Source organism: Salvelinus alpinus, chromosome 22 (assembly GCF_045679555.1).
Source record: "Salvelinus alpinus chromosome 22, SLU_Salpinus.1, whole genome shotgun sequence".
Classification (NCBI taxonomy): Eukaryota; Metazoa; Chordata; class Actinopteri; order Salmoniformes; family Salmonidae; genus Salvelinus; species Salvelinus alpinus.
The window spans coordinates 1,822,193-1,848,723 of record NC_092107.1 but is presented as its reverse complement, the minus strand read 5'-3'; the positions used below and the strand labels follow the sequence as shown (position 1 = coordinate 1,848,723).

The 26,531-nt window shown below is 45.3% G+C and overlaps 1 protein-coding gene across 1 annotated transcript; it reads right to left on the bottom strand.

Moving 5' to 3' along the window:
- Positions 1–1,181: 1,181 nt before the first annotated feature.
- tsr1 (TSR1 ribosome maturation factor) lies at positions 1,182–24,499 on the bottom strand. The gene is made up of 15 exons (XM_071358576.1): positions 24,289–24,499; positions 23,164–23,267; positions 22,633–22,861; positions 22,142–22,276; positions 21,308–21,759; positions 19,404–19,551; positions 19,019–19,209; positions 13,148–13,362; positions 12,408–12,567; positions 12,206–12,316; positions 2,476–2,608; positions 2,181–2,297; positions 1,890–2,030; positions 1,600–1,674; positions 1,182–1,482 (listed from the first exon to the last, which is right to left on the bottom strand). The coding sequence occupies exons 1-15, from the start codon at positions 24,404–24,406 to the stop codon at positions 1,304–1,306; spliced, it is 2,508 nt and encodes an 835-aa protein (XP_071214677.1). The 5' UTR covers positions 24,407–24,499; the 3' UTR covers positions 1,182–1,303.
- Between the last annotated feature and the right edge of the window lie 2,032 nt (positions 24,500–26,531).

The following is a 26,531-nucleotide window of genomic DNA, read 5'->3' as shown; positions in this document are numbered from 1 at the left end:
CAGCTAGCTAGAACAGGCACACCACACCAGCTTTAAACAAGATGTGTTCAACACATCACCGTTCAGTGCCCTAACCTTCATCCATACGAGTAAAAAAAAATGAAGCAGATAAATGGAGTGTTTCAGCAAAACTGTCCAGGGCTCCCGGCATGCCCCCACAATGCAATAGGCATTACTCGTGCGATTGTTTTATCTTTGTTTTTCAACTTTTTCCACACTGTAATCAAATTCGCAGTATGAAAAATGTTGAACTTCTGATCCCCTCCATTTCTTGGATCATGTTCCACCTCTCCAACCTCAAGTCTTCACCTTCTAGTTTCCCAGACATATTGGCATGCCTCTTTGGTGCAGTCCCAACAGAGACCCCAGATGAATAATGGAGCTGCGAGCATGCAAGAGCACAGTTTTATGATAAATATTACAATTCATAAATCAGTTTCTCCGTGGAGCACAAAGCATGGGATAGGGAGGAATATAAAACGGTTGAGCGTTGTAGATCCAGGGCGAGAACATGGGGTCTCGCGTTCTCTGCTTGAGTCTGACTGGTGGGGAAGAAGGATCTTCAGCTCAGGGAGACCACCAGGGAGTGGAACTGGGGCACACTATGTAGAGGTCTGAGACTATAGCTAGTGTGGAGGATAAGCTGTGTACCAAAAAGCAATTTAAGAGGCACAAATTGTGGACATTTTTCTTTGAAGTCGTCATGCACACTATCTGCAAAAATAATAATAAATACAATATCAGAATCAAATGCAAAGACCTAAAGGAATGGTAGTGGAAAGAGCTGGAGAATACTTCCTAGAACAGAGTGAGCACTGGACCTAAATAGGAAAGGCAAGCTAGTTCATCCAAAGTTGTGATCATTGTTGTTCAGATTTTCAATTTGTGTAATTCATGTGCCAAACATGTTGAAATTGAGAATGGAATCTGTAAAACAGTATTGATCTGAACATGCGCTCTCTGATTATGCCTCAACATTGTCTTCATGTTTGATCAAGTTAGTGTTTTTTAGTACAGGTACATAACAGTGCATGGCGCACATATAAATCAGTGAGTTAAGTTCCACCTTGTTAGTCACTGCAACAAAGAGCCTGTTTCCTCTTATACACTGCTGCCATCTAATGGCCAGGAAACAAACTGGACCACAAGGACATTTTCCAAAGAAATAAAGAAACATGTGATTTTTGTCTAATTGGTTTTATTTAATACACATTACAATCCATCTATTGGAGTGAAAATGTAATCACCACAGTCCATGCAACTCTCTACAGACTTCAACACACCTCTTGCAACAGACCACCACCTACTCCATGTCAAAATCATCTGGCACTTGAGTCCCTTCCCCCTTGACCCAGGGCAGGGGCAAAGGCACATAGGGGTCATACGTCCAGCGAGGATAGACCCTCTTATACAGGTTCATCATGACAGTATCCTGAGACCGCATCTGGCTGTCAAATACACATTTCATGTGTCCATGAGTACCTGAAAAACATACCCACACACAGGTTTAGGTAAGGTAGTCACACAATTGTCCAATGAAGGCAACACATTGTTTCATGTCACTAAACAGTATTGACAATGTTTAGGTTTTCTCCGTACCTAGTGCCTCCTTGATGTGTCCTCTCCGGCCCCACTTGGTTCTCAGCTCAACAGGCTTAAACCACAGGATGTCGTCTATCAGAGAGAAAAGAGCACAGAGGTCAGTTAACATGAAAATAAATAATGAAAACCACAGGTAAGTCAGAGCTATTTCCTTTCCACATTACGACAGAAGATTTGGGCCAAAAGGGACCTATTCTCTATATAGTGCACCCTATGGGCCCTAGTCAGACAGACGTTATGTGGTTATTATTGGGAAACATGTAGTGCTCAGCTCAGTGCCCCCTCACCCCTGTTGAAGAACATGTATCTGCAGACAGCGGATCGGCGGTTGATCTTGAAGGGGTGTCCACTCAACACGATCCTCTTCAGCACCACACGCTGGGGGTCACAGCTCAGCAGACTTCCTGTACCCACCAGGTCCTGCATGCCTGAGGGAGAGAACAAGAGATACCGGCTCAAATACAGACAGAGAACAGGAGAGAGATACAGGTAGAGACAGTGTGTTCCTCTGTCCTGCCCCATCCTTAAACGGGTAGAGAAATACTAAGTCATCCAAACATCACTATCCAGGCCCTTACCATCCTCCCTCTGTTTGAAGAGCAGTACCCCAGCGGTGGGGAATGTGATGGGGGCGTAAACAGAAACCACCGTGGGGGCGTCAGCACGAAGGAAACGCTCCAGCTTGTGCTTGTCGGCTGGAGAGAGAGAGCCAATCACAGGTTAGATACAACACCAAGCCCAACTAGACAAATAAATGGTTGTATAACAAGCCAAAACAATACTCCAATCCCACAGAATGTCAGCATATTTGCCATACTTTTCCTTCAATTTTGTTCAAGACATAAATTGTGCTGTTTAGACAGGTTCCCCTACCTGATGTGTGCTGGGAGAAGATGGGGCAGGCCCTGAACCTCCTGAATCCACAGTGGAACACCAGCTCCTCTTTAGACTTGATAGGGTCTGTGTTGCTGGGGTGTCTCCTCACCAGCATGTGCATCACTGACATCTGATCAGAGGATGGAAGGCAACCAAATGGTAAGGAGCTGGAAGAATAGTTTCTAATGAACTATAGTGTTAAAACCATTAGCTAGAGTTGTTACAATAGATTTATAAATACGGGAAGTATTCAGACCCCTTGACTTTTTACACATTTTGTTATGTTAGCCTTATTCTAAAATTGATTAAATATTATACTTTCAGTATTCGGCACACAATACCCCATAATGACAGAGAAAAGTTAGAAATTTTTGCAAATGTATTAAAAATAAAAATAAAAATTTACATACGTATTCAGACCTTTTGCTATGAGACTCTAAATTGAGCTCAGGTGCATCGTGTTTCCATTGATCATCCTTGAGATGTTTCTACAACTTGGAGTCCACCTGTTGTAAATTCAATTGATTGGACATGATTTGGAAAGGCACATACCTGTCTAGCTAAAGGTCCCATAGTTGACAGTGCATGTAAGAGCAAAAACCAAGCCATGAGGTCAAAGGAATTGTCCCTAGAGCTCTGAGACAGGATTGTGATATGGGCAAGGGTACCAAAACATTTCTGAGCATTGAAAGTCCAAGAACACCGTGGCCTCTATCATTCTTGAATGGAAGAAGTTTGTAACCACCGAGACTCTTTCTAGAGCTGGCCATCCGGCCAAACTGAGCAATCGGGGAGAATGGCCTTGGCCAAGAACCCGATGGTCACTCCACAGATCCTCTGTGGAGATGGGAGAACCTTTCAGAAGGACAACCATCTCTGCAGCACTCCACCAATCAGGCCTTTATGGTAGAGTGGCCAGATGGAAGCCACTCCTCAGTAAAAGGCACGACAGCCCACTTGGAGTTTGCCAAAAGGCACCTAAAGACTGACCATTCTCTGGTCTGATGTAACCAAGATTGAACTCTTTGGTCTGAACGCTAAGAGTCACGTCTGGAGGAAACCTGGCACCATCCCTACGGTGAAGCATTGTGGTTGCAACATCATGCTGTGGGGATGTTTTTGAGCGGCAGGGACTGGGAGACTAGTCAGGATTGAGGCAAAGTACAGACAGATCCTTGATAAACCTGCACCAGAGAGCTCAGGACCTCAGACTGGGGCGAAGGTTCTCCTTCCAACAGGACAACAATCCTAAGCACACAGCCAAGACAATGTATGAGTCCTTGAGTGGCCCAGCCTGAGACTAGACTTTAAACCGATCGAACATCTCTGGAGAGACCTGAAAATAGCTGTGCAGCAACGCTCCCCATCCAACCTGACCGAGCTTGAGAGAATCTGCAGAGAAGAATGGGAGAAACTCCCCTAATACAGGTGTGCCAAGCTTGTAGCGTCATACCCAAGAAGACTCAATGCTGTAATCGCTGCCAAAGGTGCTTCAACAAAGTACTGAGTAAAAGGTCTGAATACTTATGTAAATGTGATCCGTTTTTTATTTGTAAACATAATAAAAATAAAATATTTAATCAATTTTAGAATAAGGCTGTAACATAACAAAATGTGGAAAAAGTCAAAGGGTCTGAATACTTTACGAAGGCACTGTATATAGACATACTACAGCCAAACGTATGTGGACACCCCTTCAAATTAGTGGATCCGGCTATTTCAGCCACACCCATTGCTGACAGGTGTATAAATTTGAGCACACAGCCATGCAATCTCCATAGACAAACATTGGCAGTAGAATGGCCCGTACAGAAGAGTTCAGTGAATTTCAATATGACAGTCATAGAATGCAACCTTCACAACAAGTCAATTTATCAAACGTCGACCGGCGCGGCTCTAGCAGGGTAAACTGTAAGTGCATTTCTTTTTTTGTGGTGTATTTGTGAAGTAGAAACATCTAGGAGCAACAATGGCTCAGCCACGAAGTGGTAAACCACACAAGCTCACAGAACAGGACTGCCGAAAGCTGTAGGGCATAAAAATCACCTGTCCTCGGTTAAGGCAGTTCCAAACTGCCTCTGGAAGCAACGTCAGCACAGAACTGTTCGTTGGGAGCTTCATGAAATGGGTTTATATGGCTGACCAGCCACACACAAGCCTAAGATCACCACGCACAATGCCAAGCGTCAGCTGGAGTGGTGTAAAGCTCATCGCCATTGGACTCTGGAGCTGTGGAAACATTCTCTGGAGTGATGGATCACATTTCACCGTCTGGCGGATGCCAGGAGAACGCTACCTACCTGAATGCATAGTGCCGACTGTAAAGTTTGGTGGAGGAGGAAATGGTCTGGGGCTGTTTTTCATGGTTCGGGCTAGGCCCCTTAGTTAAAGTGAAGGGAAACCTTAACTCTACAGTATACAATGACATTCTAGACAATTCTGTGCTTCCAACTTTATGGCGAAGGACCTTTGCTGTTTCTGCAAGACAATACCCCCGTGCACAAAGCGAGGCCCATACAGAAATGGTTTGTCGAGATCGGTGTGGAAGAACTTGACTGGCCAGCACACAGCCCGGCCTCAACTACATCGAACACCTTTGGGATGAATTGGAACGCCGACTGCGAGCCAGGCCTAATTGCCCAACATCAGTGCCCTACCTCACTAACGCTTGTGGTTGAAATGAAACAAGTCTCCGCAGCAATGTCCCAACATCTAGTTGAAAGCCTTCCAGGAAGAGTGGAGGCTGTTACAGCAGCAAAGGGGGGACCAACTCCATATTAATCCCCATGATTTCTGAATGAGATGTTTGACAAGCAAGTGTCCACATACATGGTCGTGTGTGTGTGTGTGTGTGTGTGTGTGTGTGTGTGTGTGATATATTACACACACAGTAGAAGTCGGAAGTTTACATGTACCTTAGCCAAATACATTTAAACTCAGTTTCACAATTCCTGACATTTTAATCCTAGTAAAAATTCCCTGTCTTAGGTCAGTTAGGATCATCACACTATTTTAAGAATGTGAAATGTCAGAATAATAGTGAATTATTTATTTCAGCTTTTATTTATTTCATCACATTCCCAGTGGGTCAGACGTTCACTCAATTAGTATTTGGTAGCATTGCCTTTAAATTGTTTAACTTGGGTCCAATGTTTCAGGTAGCCTTCCACAAACTTCCCACAATAAGTTGGGTGAATTTTGGCACATTCCTCCTGACAAAGCTGGTGTAACTGAGTCAGGTTTGTAGGCCTCCTTGCTCGCACACGCTTTTTCAGTTCTGCCCACAAATGTTCTATAGGATTGAGGTCAGGGCTTTGTGATGGCCACTCCAATACCGTGACTTTGTTGTCCTTAAGCTGTTTTGCCACAACTTTGGAAGTATGCTTGGGGTCATTGTCCATTTGGAAGACCCATTTGCGACCAAGCTTAGCTTCCTGACTGATGTCTTGAGATGTTGCTTCAATATATCCATATAATTTTTCTCCCTCATGATGCCACCTATTTTGTGAAGTGCACCAGTCCCTCCTGCAGCAAAGCACCCCCACAACATGATGCTGCCACCCCTGTGCTTCACGGTTGGGATGGTGTCTTCGGCTTGCAAGCCTCCCCCTTTTTCCTCCAAACATAACGATGGTCATTATGGCCAAACAGTTCTATTTTTGTTTCATCAGACCAGAGGACATTTCTCCAAAAGGTATGATCTTTGTTCCCATGTGCAGTTGAAAACCGTAGTCTGGCTTTTTTAATGGCGGTTTTGGAGCAGTGGCTTCTTCAAAGCTGAGCGGCCCTTCAGGTTATGTCGATATAGGACTCATTTTACTGTGGATATGATACTTCTGAACCTGTTTCCTCCAGCATCTTCACAAGGTCCTTTGCTGTTGTTCTGGGATTGATTTGCACTTTTCGCACCAAAGTACGCTCATCTCTAGGAGCCAGTCTCCTTCCTGAGCGGTATTATGGCTGCATGGTCCCATGGTGTTTATACTTGCGTACTATTGTTTGTACAGATTAATGTGGTACCTTCAGGCGTTTGGAAATTGCTCCCAAGGATGAACCAGACTTGTGGAGGTCTACAATTCTTTTTCTCAGGTCTTGGCTGATTCCTTTTGATTTTCCCATGATGTCAAGCAAAGAGGCACTGAGTTTGAAGGCAGGACTTGAAATACATCCACAGGTAGCCTATCAGAAGCTTCTAAAGCCATGATATCATTTTCTGGAATTTTACAATATGTTTGAAGTAGAGGTCGACCGATTAATCGGAATGGCCGATTAATTAGGGCCGATTTCAAGTTTTCATAACAATCGGAAATCGGTATTTTTTTTTTTTTTTTTTTTTTACACCTTTATTTTAATATATTTTTTTAACTAGGCAAGTCAGTTAAGAACACATTCTTATTATTAGGAACGTTCTGCCTCGACAGATTTTTTACCTTGTCAGCTCGGGGGATCCAATCTTGCAACCTTACAGTTAACTAGTCCAATGCTCTTACACCTGATTACATTGCACTCCACGAGGAGCCTGCCTGTTACGTGAATGCAGTAAGCTAAGGTAAGTTGCTAGCTAGCATTAAACTTATCTTATAAAAAACAATCAATCAATGACTGTCATTGCTCCAATGTCTACTTAACCATAAACATCAATGCCTTTCTTAAAATCAATACACAAGTATATATTTTTAAACCTGCATATTTAGCTAAAAGAAATCCAGGTTAGCAGGCAATATTAACCAGGTGAACTCTTCCGGCGCCGAAACGAGATGGCCGCCTCGCTTCGCGTTCCTTGGAAAATATGCAGTATTTTGTTTTTTTATGTGTTATTTCTTACATCGGTACCCCAGGTAATCTTAGGTTTCATTACATACAGTCGGGAGGAACTACTGAATATACGATTAACGTCAACTCATCATCGTTCCTACCAGGAATATGACTTTCCCGAAACGGATCCAGTGTTTTGCCTTCCACCCAATACAATGGATCTGATCCCAGCCGGCGACCCTGTGCGACGCCGTAAAAGGGGCAAACGAGGCGGTCTCCTGGTCAGGCTTCGGAGACGGGCACATCGCGCTCCACTCCCTAGCATACTACTCGCCAATGTCCAGTCTCTTGACAATAAGGTTGATGAAATCCGAGCACGGGTAGCATTCCAGAGAGACATCAGGGATTGCAACGTGCTCTGCTTCACGGAAACATGGCTAACTCAAGAGACGCTAACGGAGTCGGTGCAGCCAGCTGGTTTCTTCATGCATCGCGCCGACAGAAACAAACATCTTTCTGGTAAGAAGAGGGGCGGGGGGGTATGCCTTATGATTAACGAGACGTGGTGTGATCATCATAACAACACACAGGAACTCAAGTCATTCTGTTCACCTGATCTAGAACTCCTCACAATCAAATGTCGACCGCATTATCTACCAAGGGAATTCTCTTCGATCATAATCACAGCCGTATATATTCCCCCCCAAGCAGACACATCGATGGCCCTGAACGAACTTTATCTGACTCTTTGTAAACTGGAAACCACACACCCTGAGGCTGCATTCATCGTAGCTGGGGATTTTAACAAGGCTAATCTAAAAACAAAACTCCCTAAATTCTATCAGCATATCGATTGTGCTACCAGGGCTGGAAAAACCCTAGATCATTGTTATACTAATTTCCGCGACGCATATAAGGCCCTCCCCCGCCCCCCTTTCGGAAAAGCTGACCACGACTCCATTTTGTTGATTCCAGCCTACAAACAGAAACTAAAACAACAAGCTCCCGCGCTCAGGTCTGTTCAACGCTGGTCCGACCAATCTGATTCCACGCTTCAAGACTGCTTCGATCACGCGGATTGGAATATGTTCCGCATTGCGTCCAACAACAATATTGACGAATATGCTGATTCGGTGAGCGAGTTCATTAGGAAGTGCATTGACGATGTCGTACCCACAGCAACGATTAAAACATTCCCAAACCAGAAACCGTGGATTGACGGCAGCATTCGCGTGAAACTGAAAGCGCGAACCACTGCTTTTAACCAGGGCAAGGTGACCGGAAGCATGACCGAATACAAACAGTGTAGCTATTCTCTCCGCAAGGCAATCAAACAGGCTAAGTCCCAGTACAGAGACAAAATCGAGTCGCAATTCAACAGCTCAGACACAAGAGGTATGTGGCAGGGTCTACAGTCAATCACGGATTACAAAAAGAAAACCAGCCCCGTCGCGGACCAGGATGTCTTGCTCCCAGACAGGCTAAACAACTTTTTTGCCCGCTTTGAGGACAATACAGTGCCACTGACACGGCCCCCTACCAAAACCTGCGGGCTCTCCTTCACTGCAGCCGAGGTGAGTAAAACATTTAAACGTGTTAACCCTCGCAAGGCTGCAGGCCCAGACGGCATTCCCAGCCGCGTCCTCAGAGCATGCGCAGACCAGCTGGCTGGTGTGTTTACGGACATATTCAATCAATCCTTATCCCAGTCTGCTGTTCCCACATGCTTCAAGAGGGCCACCATTGTTCCTGTTCCCAAGAAAGCTAAGGTAACTGAGCTAAACGACTACCGCCCCGTAGCACTCACTTCCGTCATCATGAAGTGCTTTGAGAGACTAGTCAAGGACCATATCACCTCCACCCTACCGGACACCCTAGACCCACTCCAATTTGCTTACCGACCCAATAGGTCCACAGACGACGCAATCGCAACCACACTGCACACTGCCCTAACCCATCTGGACAAGAGGAATACCCATGTGAGAATGCTGTTCATCGATTACAGCTCAGCATTTAACACCATAGTACCCTCCAAACTCGTCATCAAGCTCGAGACCCTGGGTCTCGACCCCGCCCTGTGCAACTGGGTCCTGGACTTCCTGACGGGCCGCCCCCAGGTGGTGAGGGTAGGTAACAACATCTCCACCCCGCTGATCCTCAACACTGGGGCCCCACAAGGGTGCGTTCTGAGCCCTCTCCTGTACTCCCTGTTCACCCACGACTGCGTGGCCATGCACGCCTCCAACTCAATCATCAAGTTTGCGGATGACACTACAGTGGTAGGCTTGATTACCAACAACGACGAGACGGCCTACAGGGAGGAGGTGAGGGCCCTCGGAGTGTGGTGTCAGGAAAATAACCTCACACTCAACGTCAACAAAACAAAGGAGATGATTGTGGACTTCAGGAAACAGCAGAGGGAGCACCCCCCTATCCACATTGACGGGTCAGTAGTGGAGAAGGTGGAAAGTTTTAAGTTCCTCGGTGTACACATCACGGACAAACTGAATTGGTCCACCCACACAGACAGCGTTGTGAAGAAGGCGCAGCAGCGCCTCTTCAACCTCAGGAGGCTGAAGAAATTCGGCTTGTCACCAAAAGCACTCACAAACTTCTACAGATGCACAATCGAGAGCATCCTGTCGGGCTGTATCACCGCCTGGTACGGCAACTGCTCCGCCCACAACCGTAAGGCTCTCCAGAGGGTAGTGAGGTCTGCAGAACGCATCACCGGGGGCAAACTACCTGCCCTCCAGGACACCTACACCACCCGATGTCACAGGAAGGCCATAAAGATCATCAAGGACAACAACCACCCAAGCCACTGCCTGTTCACCCCGCTATCATCCAGAAGGCGAGGTCAGTACAGGTGCATCAAAGCAGGGACCGAGAGACTGAAAAACAGCTTCTATCTCAAGGCCATCAGACTGTTAAACAGCCACCACTAACATTTAGCGGCCGCTGCCAACATACTGACTCAACTCCAGCCACTTTAAAAATGGGAATTGATGGAAATTATGTAAAAATGTACCACTAGCCACTTTAAACAATGCCACTTAATATAATGTTTACATACCCTACATTACCCATCTCATATGTATATACTGTACTCTATATCATCTACTGCATCTTGCCATCTTTATGTAATACATGTACCACTAGCCACTTTAAACTATGCCACTTTATGTTTACATACCCTACAGTACTCATCTCATATGTATATACCGTACTCTATACCATCTACTGCATCTTGCCCATGCCGTTCTGTACCACCACTCATTCATATATCTTTATGTACATATTCTTTATCCCTTTACACTTGTGTGTGTATAAGGTAGTAGTTGTGGAATTGTTAGGTTAGATTACTTGTTGGTTATTACTGCATTGTCGGAACTAGAAGCACAAGCATTTCGCTACACTCGCATTAACATCTGCTAACCATGTGTATGTGACTAATAAAATTTGATTTGATTTGTGTCATTTCTCTTGCGTTCATTGCACGCAGAGTCAGGGTATATGCAACAGTTTGGGCCGCCTGGTTCTTTGCTAACTAATTTGCCAGAATTTTACGTAATTATGACATAACATTGAAGGTTGTGCGATGTAACAGGAATATTTAGACTCATGGACATTTAGACCCGTTAGATAAAATACGGAACGGAATAAACGTTTTGTTTTCGAGGTGATAGTTTCCGGATTATTCAAAGGTATATGGTTTAGAGAACGCGTTAGTCGACGCGTTATAAGTCCTGTAATAACTTGCGGCTGAACTTGAAAGGGGTTCCTTCGTTATTTTACAGTTCATGTCTTCCATAGAGAATGTCTTGATCTACTTCAAATAAAGTCTGTGTTTCGTGCAGGCTTAAACCGCCTCGGCGTTTTGATACCCGTGTAAATCTCACTAGGATAAGGTAACGTTTGTCAACATATTTTCATAAATCCACTCTACAAAAAAATGTACCTTCGCTTATATTTAGCCAATATTGATCAGAGTTACCTTGTCCTATGGATATCTACACAGTTATAAAATTGGCAAGGTGGTGTAAGCCTACACAAAACACAGACCTTATTTTAAGTGAATCTAAAAAATATCCTATGGAATAAATGGAAGGAACCGCTTTTCAGATTTTGCTAGAAGGTGTCATGGGAATTATGACTCGCACTTTGGTCGTCAATTCTTACCATGCCCATTATTAAAATAGGATTTCCTGCATATAGAAATTACAGTTTTTGTTTTCAACATTCATCACAGGTAACTTAAACTCTATTTTTATTCAAACAGTTGAGAGTATTTGTCTCCTAAGCAGACTCTTCAGTATCATTGTCACTTCAGAGCTGTGTGTGTGTATTTATGTATTATATTAAGTTAAAATAAGTGTTCATTGTTCAATCGGTATTGTTGCAATTGTCATTATTACAAAAATGTGTGTGTGTGTATGATATATATATATATATAAATACATATATAAAAAAAAAATGTTTTAAAATAAACTTTTTTTTGTCCTCCAATAATCGGTATCGGCGTTGAAAAATCATAATCGGTCGACCTCCAGTTTGAAGGCACAGTCAACTTAGTGTATGTAAACTTCTGACCCACTGGAATTGTGATAGTGAAATAATCTGTCTGTAAACAATTGTTAGAAAAATGACTTGTGTCATGCACAAGGTAGATGTCCTAACCGACTTGCCAAAACTATAGTTTGTTAACAAGACATTTGTGGAGTGGTTGAAAAATGAGTTTTAATGACTCCAACCTAAGTGTATGTAAACCTCCGACTTCAACTAATATATATATATATTAGTTGAAGTCGGAGGTTTACATACTTATGTAATAATTTAGAATTCCCCCCCCCCCCTCTGTAGTTTGTCTACACTTCAACATATTTAACAACAGAAATGGGTTACAATTCTTAACTTTTAGACTTAAGAAACTAAGTACACAATAATTCAGGAGTATTCCAACACAGTATACCTTCTGTTCATGTGGCAGTAAGGAGACCAGCACCAGAGGCCTGCCTGCCTGGACACTCTCCATCACCGTGGGGGGAACATCCACTACATGGAGGGTCACATACCAGCCCACCTAGAGAGCAGAGCAGGGTTAATAGATTGGGGACACCGAGAGGGGACAGGGTTGAAACAGGATGTCACAGACAAACAAGCCAGCCTCTTACCATGGCCCCCTCTTCCTCCTGCGCAGCCTCAGCCAGTACGCGGCGGCGTGTGCGCTCAAAGCTCTGGAACTGGAAGATGCGGGAGTAGTCTGCAGGCAGGTTCTCCAAGGGGTCCCAGGGGGAGGAGCGGAAACTCTTCAGGCCCCTGTAACGCTGGAACCTGAGCACACAGGAAATTAGCAACGTCAGCGTATAGCTAAGTAATTACGCTGGGCCAATCATCCTGGAAAGTAAAGTTTGGGCGTTAACGGCATTGTCATATATAATAGACCAGATGTTTGACATGTTTGGTGAATTCCTCCCTCAGAGCATAGGGGGTTTAAAGTGTGTGTGTGTGTGTCTGTCACCAGATCTCAACCCAATTGAACACTTACCGGAGATCCTGGAGCGGTGCCTGAGATAGCGTTTTCCGCCACCATCAACAAAACACCAAATTACTGATTTTTTTGTGGAAGAATGGTGTCGCATCTCTCCATACAGTTATGCCAAGGTGCACTGAAGCCACTCTGGCGGCCGAACGACCTATTGAGACACTTTCTGTTGGCGTTTCCTTTATTTTGGCAGTTACCTGTGTGTGAGCCATGGGTTGATGTTGCATGTCATGGATCGGTTGAATGTTTCTGCTTAGACGGCCCCTCTGTGTTGTAGCCCACACAGAGCAGAGGGTCCTGTACAGTACTGAAGGAGAAGTAAGGGACCACTGTGTTTGGTGGTAGACGATATAATAGTCATGCCCTTACCTGTTCTTAGCCGATTGGTCTAGAGGGGTGTCCACTTCATCTGGGAACATCTCATTGGCCCGAGCCTCCCGGTATCGTTTTAACCCCTCCCCTTCCTCCGCCTCGTCCATGTGCTCATCATAGCGCTGGTCTGCTCCACCCTTGTCCGATGTGGAATTCAGCTCCTCCTCCTCCTCCTCCTCCTCCTCATCAGAGCCACCACCCGAGGCAGCATCCTAAACCAAACAGTAAAAGACAGGAAGTTTCTACTAGAGCTGGGAATTGCCAGGCACCCCACAATACGATATTATCGCGATACTTAGGCGCCGATACGATAGGTATTGCGGATCGATACTGACTTTATTGCAATTTGATGTTCCAAACATATTGCCCACCATATGTCTGCTGAAGAGGGAAAAGAGAGCAATGACAAAATGAGTTGATCAGTCATGGAAATAAGCGCCGAAATATTGTCTCCTTTAAAAAGAAGATGGAGAACAAGCTACGAAGGGGGGAAAAAATACTGTAGTTTTGGTGCAAGTACAGCCAACTAACGCAAAAATAATATTGCGATTTTGTCGATACGATATCGTGATATGTAACTATCGATTTCCCCTTCATCAGCCATCTTCTCAGTCTGCTACAGAAATGTCAGTGCCTAGCTTTTCCTCCCATTTTGCCTTAATGGCATCTGTAGAAGGTGTGCTAACATATAGAAAAGCTTCAGATGATATCCGTTTGCCTGAGGTGGGACACATGTTGATGCATCCGTTAAACATGGAAGGTTTAGCACTTCCAAATGTAGGAAGATGTTTTCTTATGCAGACCATAATTCTATCCTCCTGATCCTTGCTAGCCAGCAAAAATTAAAGCAGGAAGCACCAGTGACTCAGTCAATAAATAAGTGGTCAGATGAAGCAGATGCTAAACTACAGGACTGTTTTACTAGCACAGACTGGAATATGTCCCGGGATTCTTCCGATGAAAAAAAATACAAAAATGTCACATGCGCCGAATAAAACAGGTGTTGTAGGTAGACCTTACAGTGAAATGCTTACCTACGAGCCCCCAACCAACAATGCAGTTTCAAAAAATACGGATAAGAAATAAAAGTAACAAGTAATTAAAGAGCAGCAGTAAAACAATAGCGAGACTATATACAGGGGGGTACCAGTACAGAATCAATGTGAGGGGGCACCAGTTAGTTGAGGTAGTATGTACATGTAGGTAGAGTTATTAAAGTGACTATGCATAGATGTCAACAGAGTAGCAGTGGTGTAAAGAGGGGGAGAGGGGGGCAATGCAAATAGTCTGGGTAGCCATTTGATTAGACGTTCAGGAGTCTAATGGCTTGGGGGTAGAAGCTGTTTAGAAGCCTCTTGGACCTAGACTGGTGTTCCGGTACCGCTTGCCGTGCGGTAAGAGAGAACAGTCTGACTAGGGTGGCTGGAGTCTGACAATTTTTAGGGCCTTCCTCTGACATCGCCTGGTATAGAGGTCCTGGATGGCAGGAAGCTTGGCCCCAGTGATGTACTGGGTCATATGCACTACCCTCTGTAGTGCCTTGAGGTTAGAGGCCGAGCAGTTGCCATACCAGGCAATGATGCAACCAGTCAAGATGCTCTCGATGGTGCAACTGTAGAACCTGAGGATCTGTGGACCCATGCCAAATCTTTCCAGTCTCCTGAGTGGGAATAGGTTTTGTTGTGCACTCGTCATGACTGTCTTGGTGTGCTTGGACCATGTCAGTTTGTTGGTGATGTGGACCAAGGAACTTGAAGCTCTCAACCTGCTCCACTGCAGCCCTGTCAATGAGAATGGGGGCGTGCTCAGTCCTCTTTTTCCTGTAGTTCACAGTCATCTCTTTTGTCTTGATCACGCTGAGGGAGAGGTTGTTGTACTGGCACCACATGGCCAGGTCTCTGACCTCCTCCCTATAGGCTGTCTCGTTGTCGTGATCAGGCCTACCACAGCAGCAAACTTGATGGTGTTGGAGTCGTGCCTGGCTGTGCAGTCATGAGTGAACATGAAGTACAGGAGGGGACTGAGCACGCACCCCTGAGGGGCCCCTATGTTGAGTCTCAGCGTGGCGGGCCATCCTCACCTGGGGGTGGCCCGTCAGGGAGTCCAGGATCCAGTTGCAGGGGAGGTGTTTAGTCCCAGGGACCTTAGCTTAGTGATGAGCTTTGAGGGCACTATGGTGAACGCTGAGCTGTAGTCAATGAATAGCATTCTCACATAGGTGTTCCTTTTGTCCAGGTGGGAAAGAGCAGTGTGGAGTGCAGTAGAGATTGCATCATCTGTGGATCTGTTGGGGTGGTATGCAAATTGGAGAGGGTCTAGGGTTTCTGGGACAATGGTGTTGATGTAAGCCTTTCAAAGCACTTCATGGCTACAGACGTGAGTGCTACGGGTCGGTAATCATTTAGGCAGGTTACCTTGGTGTTCTTGGGCACAGGGACTATTGTGGTCTGCTTAAAACATCTTGGTATTACAGACTCGGACAGGGAGAGGTTTAAAATGTCAGTGCAGACACTTGCCAGTTGGTCAGTGCATGCTTGCAGTATACGTCCTGGTAATCTGTCTGGCCCTGTAGCCTTGTGAATGTTGACCTTTTTAAAGGTCTTACTCACATCTGCTGCGGAGAGCGTGATCACAGTCTTCCGGAACAGCTGGTGCTCTCATGCATGTTTCAGTGTTATTTGCATCGAAGCGAGCATATAAGTAGTTTAGCCCGTCTGGTAGGCTCGTCTCACTGGGCAGCTCTCGTTTGTGCTTCCCTTTGTAATCTGTAATGTTTTGCAAGTCCTGACACATCCGACGAGCGTCAGAGCCGGTGTAGTACGATTCGATCTTTGTCCTGTATTGACACTTTGCCTGTTTGATGGTTTGTCGGAGGGCATAGCGGAATTTCTTATAAGCGTCCGGATTAGTGTCCCGCTCCTTGAAAGGGGCAGCTCTAGCCTTTAGTTCAGTGTGGATGTTGCCTGTAATCCATTGCTTCTGGTTGGGGTATGTAAGTATGGTTAATGTGGGGGCGACGTCATCGATGCACTTATTGATGAAGCCAATGATTGATGTGGTGTACTCATCAATGCCATCGGAGGAATCTCATCGACAGGGCTGTAGTGCAGCAGGTTGAGAGCTTCAAGTTCCTTGGCGTCCACATCCCCAACAAACTATCATAGTCCCAACACACCAAGACAGTCAGAGGACACAACAAAGTCTATTCCCCCTCAGGAAACGGAAAAGATTTTGCATGGGTCCTCAAATCCTCAAAAGGTTCTACAGCGGCACCATCGAGAGCATCCTGACTCGTTGCGTCACTGCCTGGTATGGCAACTGCTCGGCCTCCGACCGCAAGGCGCTACAGAAGGTAGTGCGAACGGCCTAGTACATCACTGGGGCCAAGCGTCCTGCCATCCAGGACCTCTATACCAGGTGGTGTCAGAGGAAGGGCGTAAAAATTGTCAAAGACTCCAGCCACCCTAGAAATAGACTGTTCCCTCTGCTACCGCATGGCAAGCGGTATCGGAGTGCCATGTCAAGAAGCCTTTTGGAACTAAACAGCTTCTACCCCCAAGCAATAAGACTCCTGAACAGCTAATCAAATGGCTATCCAGACTATTTGCATTTTTGCATTGCTGCCCCCCCCCCCTTTACACTGCTGTTACTCACGGTTTTATCTGTGCATAGTCACTTTAATAACTCTACCTACATGTACATATTACCTCAATTACCTGGACTAACCGGTGCCCCCACACATTGACTCTGTTCCGGTGCCCCCCGTATATAGCCTTGCTACTGTTATTTCACTGCTGCTCCTTAATTATATTACTTAACACTTTTTCTTAACTGCGTTGTTGATTAAGGGCTTGTAAGTAAGCATTTCACTGTACGGTTGTATTTGGCACGTGACAAACTTTATTTGAACAGTCTCTAATCTGTAGGTATCTGGAAAAATTTATTACGGGAAGATTACAGGTTTCCCTCAGCAAATCAAAGGAGGCAAAGGCCCCTTCTATATATAGATCCCCTATGGTATTGATCCCTAGCTCTCCCCATCGCTCAAAGGTGTTTTCAAGGTTTGAGGGGGCAAAGGAGGGATTCCTGGCAACAGGGAGCATGAATGATATGGGTCTAAGGTCAAAATGGACCTTCATTTGCTTCCAGATTCAGAATGTGCTGTGTATAATAGGACTGTTACTGTAAAGTGACATCTTCAAATTGACAGGCGACAAAATCACAGTGCCAATAGAAGGGGTGGCTCCATACGAAGCCAGCTGGATGACGGGGGTGTCATCCAGCCAAAACGTAACAGCACGGAGGTTAGCAGCCCAATAGTCTAATATTACATTTGGGAGGGACGACAATCCTTCCATCTTGACTTCCAGAGGTGTTTTTTTACCTATCCTATAGCGGGATGTTCTGGAATAGGTAAAGCAGTTATGGGAGGTTCATCACAAGTTTCTACTGCAGAGCTATATACCTCTACATCATATGTAATGTGAACAACGGTCTTAATGAGATTCAAGACAAGGCCTTCATAGTATTTATCAACCTCATTTCCAGTAATGAAGTTAGAAAAAGTGTACAAGTGGTTCTACTGGAAGTGGCATTACAGTAAGCAAGTGATACATGGGGGGGGGGGGGGGGGGGTCCACACTGCATGGGGCTGATTCACAACCTTCAGAACAATCCCAGCTGCAATAATAATCCTGATCAACCCCAGCACCATTTCCTCCATTGTTAACATCTAGATGGTATATCCTGTCTAACCCCGACATCAAACACATGCTTATAAAAATTCTAGAAAATAGATGTAGCGGAACGTTTGACCATAGCAGAATGTACCCCCCTTCTTTCAAGCAGTGCTGTTATAAATAAATGCTGTCCCCTCTCCTGGTCCAGACAGGAAGTTGTGTCCACGGAGCAGGAAGTCAGGAGGCTTCTCTCGGGACCCCTGCTCCAAAACACTATTGTTGCCACGGTGAGCGGCCTGGCACTACAGCCCAGAGGCAGACACTGTGAAAACAAACAGTGGTGCTGCGCCACACTGTGCACTAACCACGGGTCACGCATACACCGTTTCCCCCCCACCAATCCCTGTCCTGTCCGAGCTGCTTCCTCCTGAAGTCTTCTGCATCACCCCACATCAGTTCAGACGTCTCAACAATCAACTCAGACTACCAACGGATCACCTTCTTCTCCTTAGACTTCTCCTTAGACTTCTCCTTAGACTTCTCCTTAGACTTCTCCTTAGACTTCTCCTTAGACTTCTCCTTAGACTTCTCCTTAGACTTCTCCTTAGACTTCTCCTTTAATGGTTTCACTGTTGCCACGGCAACAGGCAGAGGGTAAACAAACACCTTAGCAGTGCACCCAATGCCTTGGGACAGGATGTCAGCACAACAGTTGTCGCTCTTTCTTTTGTATTAATGGCTACACGGACTGAGTTGACCCGTGTATTTATTTTTGCACCGTCTCTATGAACACTGACAGGACTCTACACATAACATGCACACATTCATACAGACTCGACACACACACAAACATCCTGATGCCTAGTCATCTTACCCCTACACATATCTTCCTCCATCACCCCAGTATCCCTGCACATTCTAAATATGGCATTGGAACTGACCTTGTATATAGCTTCTTACTTTGTGTTTTTATTTCTCATGTGTTTTTTTTTCTACCTTGTTATTTTTAGTATTACATTTATGTGGATTACTGCATTGCTGGGTTTAGAACTTGCAAAAAAAGCCTTTCACTGTACTTGTGCAAGTGACAACTTGAAACTAATGCTATACCGGCGAGAAAAACATACATAAGCATTCTTCTGTGCAGCCGTGTCAGTGTCCCAGGCTGTGGAGTGGACTCACTACTCACCACCTGAGAGTCAAGGTCCTCTCCATCTATGGACTCCTCCATCATCGAATCCTCATCATCCTCATCGTCCTCATCGTCAGTACTCTCTTCATTCTCCTCGCCATTCTCATCCTCCTCATCCACAATCCACGTGGCCTGGTAGTCTGATGTCCCCTTCGGCACCTTCATTACACGCTTGCTCTTTCTGGCCTCTGAGGAAAGGAGAACATTTATTAAAGAGGTTTATTACATTGTAAACCCAGAGACAATAATAAATTCAATGTGTTGACATGAACCGGTTCAAAGTACCCATACATTGGATGCCAACAAGAGCACTGCGATCATAGATCTATCATGTAATTCAATGTAACGACCCTCTATAACTCAGCCCGCTCTCTCCCTTTACCTTCAGCCTCCAGCAGTTCAGTATCAGTGGGCCAGGTCTGCTCTCCATCCATGGGGTCTACCTCTGCCTCGGCCTGCAGACTCTCCCTGCGAGCTGGGTCTGCCTTCATCAGCACCCGCACTGACGCCACCTCATCAACACCACCATCCTGAAACACAGAGAGCACCGACTGTCAACGAGCAGAAGCAGAGCTGATAAATGTCTTAACTATAGTTGGTAAATTATTCATTAAATCACTGTCAATTTTCAATGTAATGATATCAGCCAGTGATGAGCGGTGACCATCTTCCAATAAATAGAAAAACTAATCCATGTTTTTGCCACTTGTAGATTAGACTACCACAACGCTCTACTCTCCAGCTACCTGGACAAAGCACGAAATAAACTTCAGTTAGTGCTAGATACCGTTGCTAGAATCCTGACAAGAACCAAAAATAATAATAATAACATATAACTCCAATGCTAGCCTCTACACTGACTTCCTGTTAAGGCTAGGGCTGATTTCAAGGTTTTACTGCTAACCTACAAAGCAAACCTGGACTTGCTCCTACCTATCTCACAGATTTGGTCCTGCCGTACATACCTACACGTACGCTACATTCACAAGACGCAGGCCTCATTATCCCTAGAATTTCAAAGCAAACAGCTGGAGGCAGGGGTTTCTCATATAGAGCTACATTTTTATGGAATGGTCTGCCTATCCATGTGAGACGCAGACTCGGTCTCAACCTTTAAGTCTTTATTGAAAACTCATATCTTCAGTAGGGCCTATGATTGAGTGTAGACTGGCCCAAGGGTGTGAAGGTGAAGGGCAAGGCACTGGAGCAACGAACCACCCTTGCTCTCTGCCTGGCCGGTTCCCCTCTCTCCACTGGGATTCTCTGTCTCTAACCCTATTACGGGGGCTGAGTCACTGGCTTTCTAGTGCTCTTCTATGCCGTCCCTAGGAGGGGTGCGTCACTTGAGTGGGTTGAGTCACTGACGCGATCTTCTTGTCCGGTTTTGCACCCCCTCGGGTTTGTGCGAAGGAGATCTTTGTGGGCTATACTCAGCCTTGTCTCAGAGTAGAAAACAGCAGGTGGTCTGTTGATATCCCTCTAGTGGTGTGGGGGCTTTGCTTTGGATAAGTGGGTGGTTATATCCTGCCTGGTTGACCCTGTCCGGGGGTATCGTCGGACAGGGCCACAGTGTCCAAAGAATCCACGCCTCAGCCTCTATTTATGCAGCAATAGTCTATGTGCCGGGGGGCTAGAGTCAGTCTGTTATATCTGGTGTAATTCTCCTGTCTTATCTGGTGTACCGTGTGAATTTAAGTATGCTCCCTCTAATTCTCTCCCCCCTTCTGGAGGACCTGAGCCCTAGGACAATGCCTCAGGCCTACCTGGCCTGATGACTCCTGGCTGTCCCTGTCCCCCAGGTGCTGCTGCTCCAGTATCAACTCTTCTGCCTTCGAAACCGTGACCTGTTCACCAGATGTGCTACCTTGTACAGGACCTGCTGTTTTCCACTCTCTCTCTACCACACCTGCAGCCTCAACCTCTGAATGCTCAGCTATGAAAAGACAACTGACATTTACTCCTGAGGTGCTCACCTATTGCACCCTCTACAACCACTGATTATTATTTGACCCTGCTGGTCATCTATGAACGTTTGAACATCTTGAAGAACTCTCTTATAAAATCTCAGCTAGAAGAGGACTGGCCACCCATCAGAGCCTGGTTCCTCTCTAGGTTTCTTCCTAGGTTCCTGCCTTTCTGGGGAGTTTTTCCTAGCCACCATACTTCTACATCTGCATTGCTTGACGTTTGGGGTTTTAGGCTGGGTTTCTGTATAAGCACTTTGCGTCATCTTCTGATGTAAAAAGGACTTCATAAATAAATGTGACTTGATTTTGTGAGACCCACCTGCATGTCTACATCTCCTTCCTTCCCTGGCTTGGCAGGGCGAGGGGTCATAGAGTTGAGGGGAAGGGGGTCTATGGGAGCATCGATCTGACTGAGCAGGAAGTCTCCAAATCCAGAGATGTGCACCAGCCTGTCCACCTGCAGAGGGCACCCTCGCACATACCCAGACACACGCAGGGTCCCTAGGCCCGTGGGGGCTCCCCCACTCCCCTCAGAGCTGTTGGGGGTGTAGGAGACCTGCTGGGCCAGGAGGTGAGGCCGACGGGAGCGGAAGCCCAGCCTCCTCTGCCTCTGTGCTCCCAGGTGTCTTAGCATCAGTGTGGCGTCCTGGTCTGAGTCCAGGGGGAAGAGGCGCGCCCCAGGGAAGCGGATTTCAGATATCTTGGCCAGCGCCCGCCGTGAGTCCACACGCTTCTTCACTGCCAGGTCTGAAACACCTTGACACACCAGAGCTGGGGGAGAGAGAAGTGGAGGTTATATAGGACAGATGACAGGAGAGAGAAGTGGAGGTTATATAGGACAGATGACAGGAGAGAGAAGTGGAGGTTATATAGGACAGATGACAGGAGAGAGAAGTGGAGGTTATATAGGACAGATGACAGGAGAGAGAAGTGGAGGTTATATAGGACAGATGACAGGAGAGAGAAGTGGAGGTTATATAGGACAGAGATGACAGTGGATGCAGAGAAAAGGGGTGGGGTAGTTAGATTGAGTAAAATAATCAGTATAATATCTACAGTATGCATTTAGGTAATCAGCAAGGGGAGAGGATAAGTTGAACAAAATCCAGTGCACTGTGAGTATCTTTTTTGGATAGCTTGTATGGAAGCTCACCATAGGCTGGTAGCCCCTGTGAAAAGAGACAGGAGAGGCAGTGGTCTCCATAGCTGTCCCAGCCTTCTGTAGAGTCCAGCACAAACACCAGACTGTCTGCTACCTTCACCACGTCCAGTAGAGAGTGCATGTCAGCTAGAGAGAGAAGGGAGAGGGAGGGAGGACAGAGTCAGAGGTAATGTTATTGGATAAGTACTAGTGTCAGCATCGAATGATGGCAGGTAGCCTAGCGGTTAAGAGCGATAGGCCAGTAACCGAAAGGTCGCTGGTTTGAATCGCCAAGTCAACTAGGTGAAAAATATGTCAATGTGCCCTTGAGTAAGGCACTTATCCAAAGCAATTACTCAGAATGCCCCTTATAAATGTTTTGTACAGCCAGATATGGATTATACTAGCATTTACATTAACTATAAATCAGTATCAGGTCGTTATCTATGTAACTTTAGTGTTGACAACACAAACACATTGTAGTATCCAAGTAGGTGAGTTACCTGTGTCTGGGCGGAGGAAGGTGAACCTCTGTTTGAAGCGGGGCATGACCAAGCCAAAGCTGTCACTGACCCCACACACACTGTTCTCCTCACGCACCAGCCCGCCAGCCCCCTCACACCGCAGCAACCTGGTCACAGCCTCAGCATCCACACCTGCATGGAGGGCGACCACAGCCACCAGATGGGGTGGACCATCCCTGCTGCCCAGACGACGCTTCTCTGTCAGGACCTGGACAGGACAGAAGTGACACATAGCATTAAAGGTAGACTCAGCGATGCATGAAGTAATATCAATATTGGGCCGTTTCCACAACAACTAAGAGCGCATCTATTTTAAACTTCTGTTTTGGTCCCGTAGCTACCACGTTGTAGCAGATACTCTGCGTGAATGCAAAGTCTCGCATCACATTCATCTCAATATCTGCGGTGCTGCGCGTTGGAATTTCATAACACTGAGTCTACCTTTAACTTGTCCGGTTCATACCATTGTGGTTCCAAAGTGACATTGTGTCAAATGTAAGAGTATCTTACCAGGTCCTTCTTATTTCGCCGCAGCTGGTTGGCTTTGTGTCTTTTGTCCAGCTTTCTCGCCTCTTTCCTCTGTTTCTTGGTAAGAGCCGTCACCGATACTCTACCTGTTGGGGATGACATCATTTAAAGGTGAATGACAGATCAGGATGAAAAAAAATGAAAGGTCACGGCTACCAACATGTGCACTAACAGAGAATTACAGTTGATGTAAGGGTTGTGGACTAAACTCCACGGTTAAGGAAGAATCTGATGACGCCACCAGAGACCAGGCTTTGTGGAATCTAGCTCTGACTACATTGATTCGTCCCGTGTCAATACTTCAAAAAACGTAAATGATTTAATGCTTACCGTGTACCCATGTCTGTCCTCTGTAGTTGTGTCTTTGTTTGCTGAAATCTATACATTTTCAATAAACGTTAATCAATTTCAACCACTGTTTGCTCATTGCTGTTGCCCTAAGATGGCAACTCAGCGCAAATGCCAATTGAATCTCAACAAGGAAACAGTCAGTGGTTGTATTTGATTAACGTTTATTGAAAAAGTATGGATTTCAGCAAATAAATAAAGGCGCGTAACTAGAGGACAAACATGGGTACAAGGTAGGCGTTAAGTAATGTTAATTATTTTGACATTGGATGAATCGATGTAGTCGGAGCTAGATCCCATAAAGGCTGGTTTCTGTTCCACTCCATTGATGGAGTCATCAGAAATGTCCTTCACCATCGAGTGGAGTTTAATCCGCTAATGTAAGGGGAGAGTTTTGAGAATGGTCATCAGACCTGTTGATGTGATTAGACAGACACTACCAGGAACTGTTAAATTACTAGTCTTGACACATCAATGTGTCTACCTACTGAATTGTAACGTGATGTGCAATGCTTTCATATCGCAAGCAAATGACGATGGTCGTTTGATTTCATCAGCTACCATGTGTCAAGGCTTGAAGGCTAAAATGTTACACGAGTGACATTACACGGGTATTTTAAAATATGACATGAAAGTATAGTTTCCACAGATAAAGATTCTTCTGAAACATAACTTGGAAGCACGTGTTCGGCAGCAAAGAAGCAGCATGTCCATGGTTAAAACCAGCGACAGAGACACATTCCTCCGTCACAAACTTACCCTTGTTCTCCCGTTCGATTTCTCCTTTCGTCCGATGCTTTCCATGTTTATGTCCCTTGTTTTTTTGTTTATAAACGCCAGCTCGATGGCCCTGTTGTGGTTCTGCACCAGACACCATTTTCTACACGAGCTTGCGACGACCTGCCAACTTTGATGACGTATTCCACTTCCGCATTTGAACTTCTTCTTGCGCAGTGTCGATGTGCTTTGGTCAAATAGGGGTGCTTGTGCCATCTACTGTTTTTCGCAAAAAAATGACTGCTGTCATTAATGAAGTAAATGTGGATTCAGGTCCTGCTTTATCTATCTCTTGATAAATTGTCCAGTCATTTTACCAATAACCTCGAAGGGCGAATACATTTTGTCTAACACTGTAGGATTATTTGATCAATAGTTCTGATATGTACATTTTGGATAGATATCAGTGTGGATGTTACAATTATGAAACATTTCACATTTTCTAGCTATGTCACAACATCATTATCAGGTTACCTATGGAATGCTGTGCAAAATATCTCATGAGTTCACATGTCCCATTTGGAGAAATGAGGGAAGGCACACTCCTTATAGGGCAGGGGCAGAGATATGATTTGAAGGAAATTCTTGGCAGGAAAGTACTACAGAGTTCAAGTTTTTTTTAAATGTCACAGTTTCTTTCCTTCTTAGCAAACACTTGAAAAGCTTTGGAAAGGCTACATCTAGCACCCTATCACCCAGCCTCTATTCTAAATGATATCCTCTTGTAAAAGGGTACATTTAATAGAATTATCTTTCAAAATCCTCTATGTTAATCTGGATGCACCTTTGATATACAGCACTGTATTCTTCATGATCACATTTTTTGCTTTAGCATCAGAATTATAACCTGCTGTAGCAGTGCAGCACTGTTGTATCTCCAATGCATGACATGGATTGAAAGGCTTCCTGTTCACTTGGATAAAGAGCCTTATTGGTCGGGCTGGCCATCTGGTTGTGAGCCAAACAAGAGCATACGCTGCTTATCTGGAGCACCAATTGGTTCACTGTAGTGTAGAAGAGAAAGTTGTCGGCAGCTTTTTTTTACTGCTTCACAGTCACAATAATCATGAGTTAGTCTAAGACAAAGGTTTTCTTAATGTAGGATCAACTGGATTAGCCTGTAATGCAATTACAAAGCAATTCCATACTAATTTGCTATGTAATATCTAGTGTGATTACAGTGTTATTACACAAGTCCCTAATACTCCACTAGGGTGTTTTTGTGTGAAATGGTACAGACATTGACTTCACAAACCTAATTTGTGAAGGCTGATGTACAAGGATGAAATAATGGGTTATAATATGGCCATATGATCATAACTCATTATAAATTGTTGCAGACACATAAACATGATATGCCCTACACATGAGCAGCAAACCAAGAACAAGTATTATCCTAGATCTGTTGTCATCTGATCATACTAGGCCTACTAATATCACTGATACAATAAGTTAGCGGTTTTCGTTTTCGTTTATATATATTCTTTTCTACTTTTACCCCTTTTTCTCCCCAATTTTGTGATATTCAATTGGTACTTACAGTCTTGTCCCATCGCTGAAACTCCCCTACAGACTCGGGATGGCGAAGGTCGAGAGCCATGCATCCTCCTGAACACGACCCTGCTAAGCCGCACTGCTTCTTCACACACTGCTTGCTTAACCCGGAAGCCAACCGCACCAATGTGTCGGAGGAAACACAGTCCAACTGGCAACCGAAGTAAGCTTGCAGGAGTCGTTAGAGCATGATGGGACAAGGAAATCCCAACTGGCCAAACCCTCCCTAACTTGGATGATGCTGGGCCAATTGTGTCACCTCATGGGTTTCCCGGTCACAGACAGCTGTGATACAGCCTGGGATCCAACCCGGGTCTGTAGTGACGCCTCAAGCACTGCGATGCAGGGCCTTAGAACGCTGCTCGACTTGGGAGGCGGCTGTTGTCCTTTTCTTCGGGGTGTTAACATAAAACAGTAGGACTCACAAATGTTCAATCTATAATAGCCTAGTTATTACCATATGGATAATTTGTTATATATTCCAATAATGTATCTGTCTGTGTCTGAAACTAAATTGCACTAATTGAAACCAACTACAGGGATGTTCATGGACATGTTTACTAAATGTATCCCTGAATTGAATCACATCATCATGGTTTTTGCCCTTATCATGACTCCAATTGCATCACATTGGGGACAAGCAGTAAGCCCTCTTCCATCCCCTTGGGTTC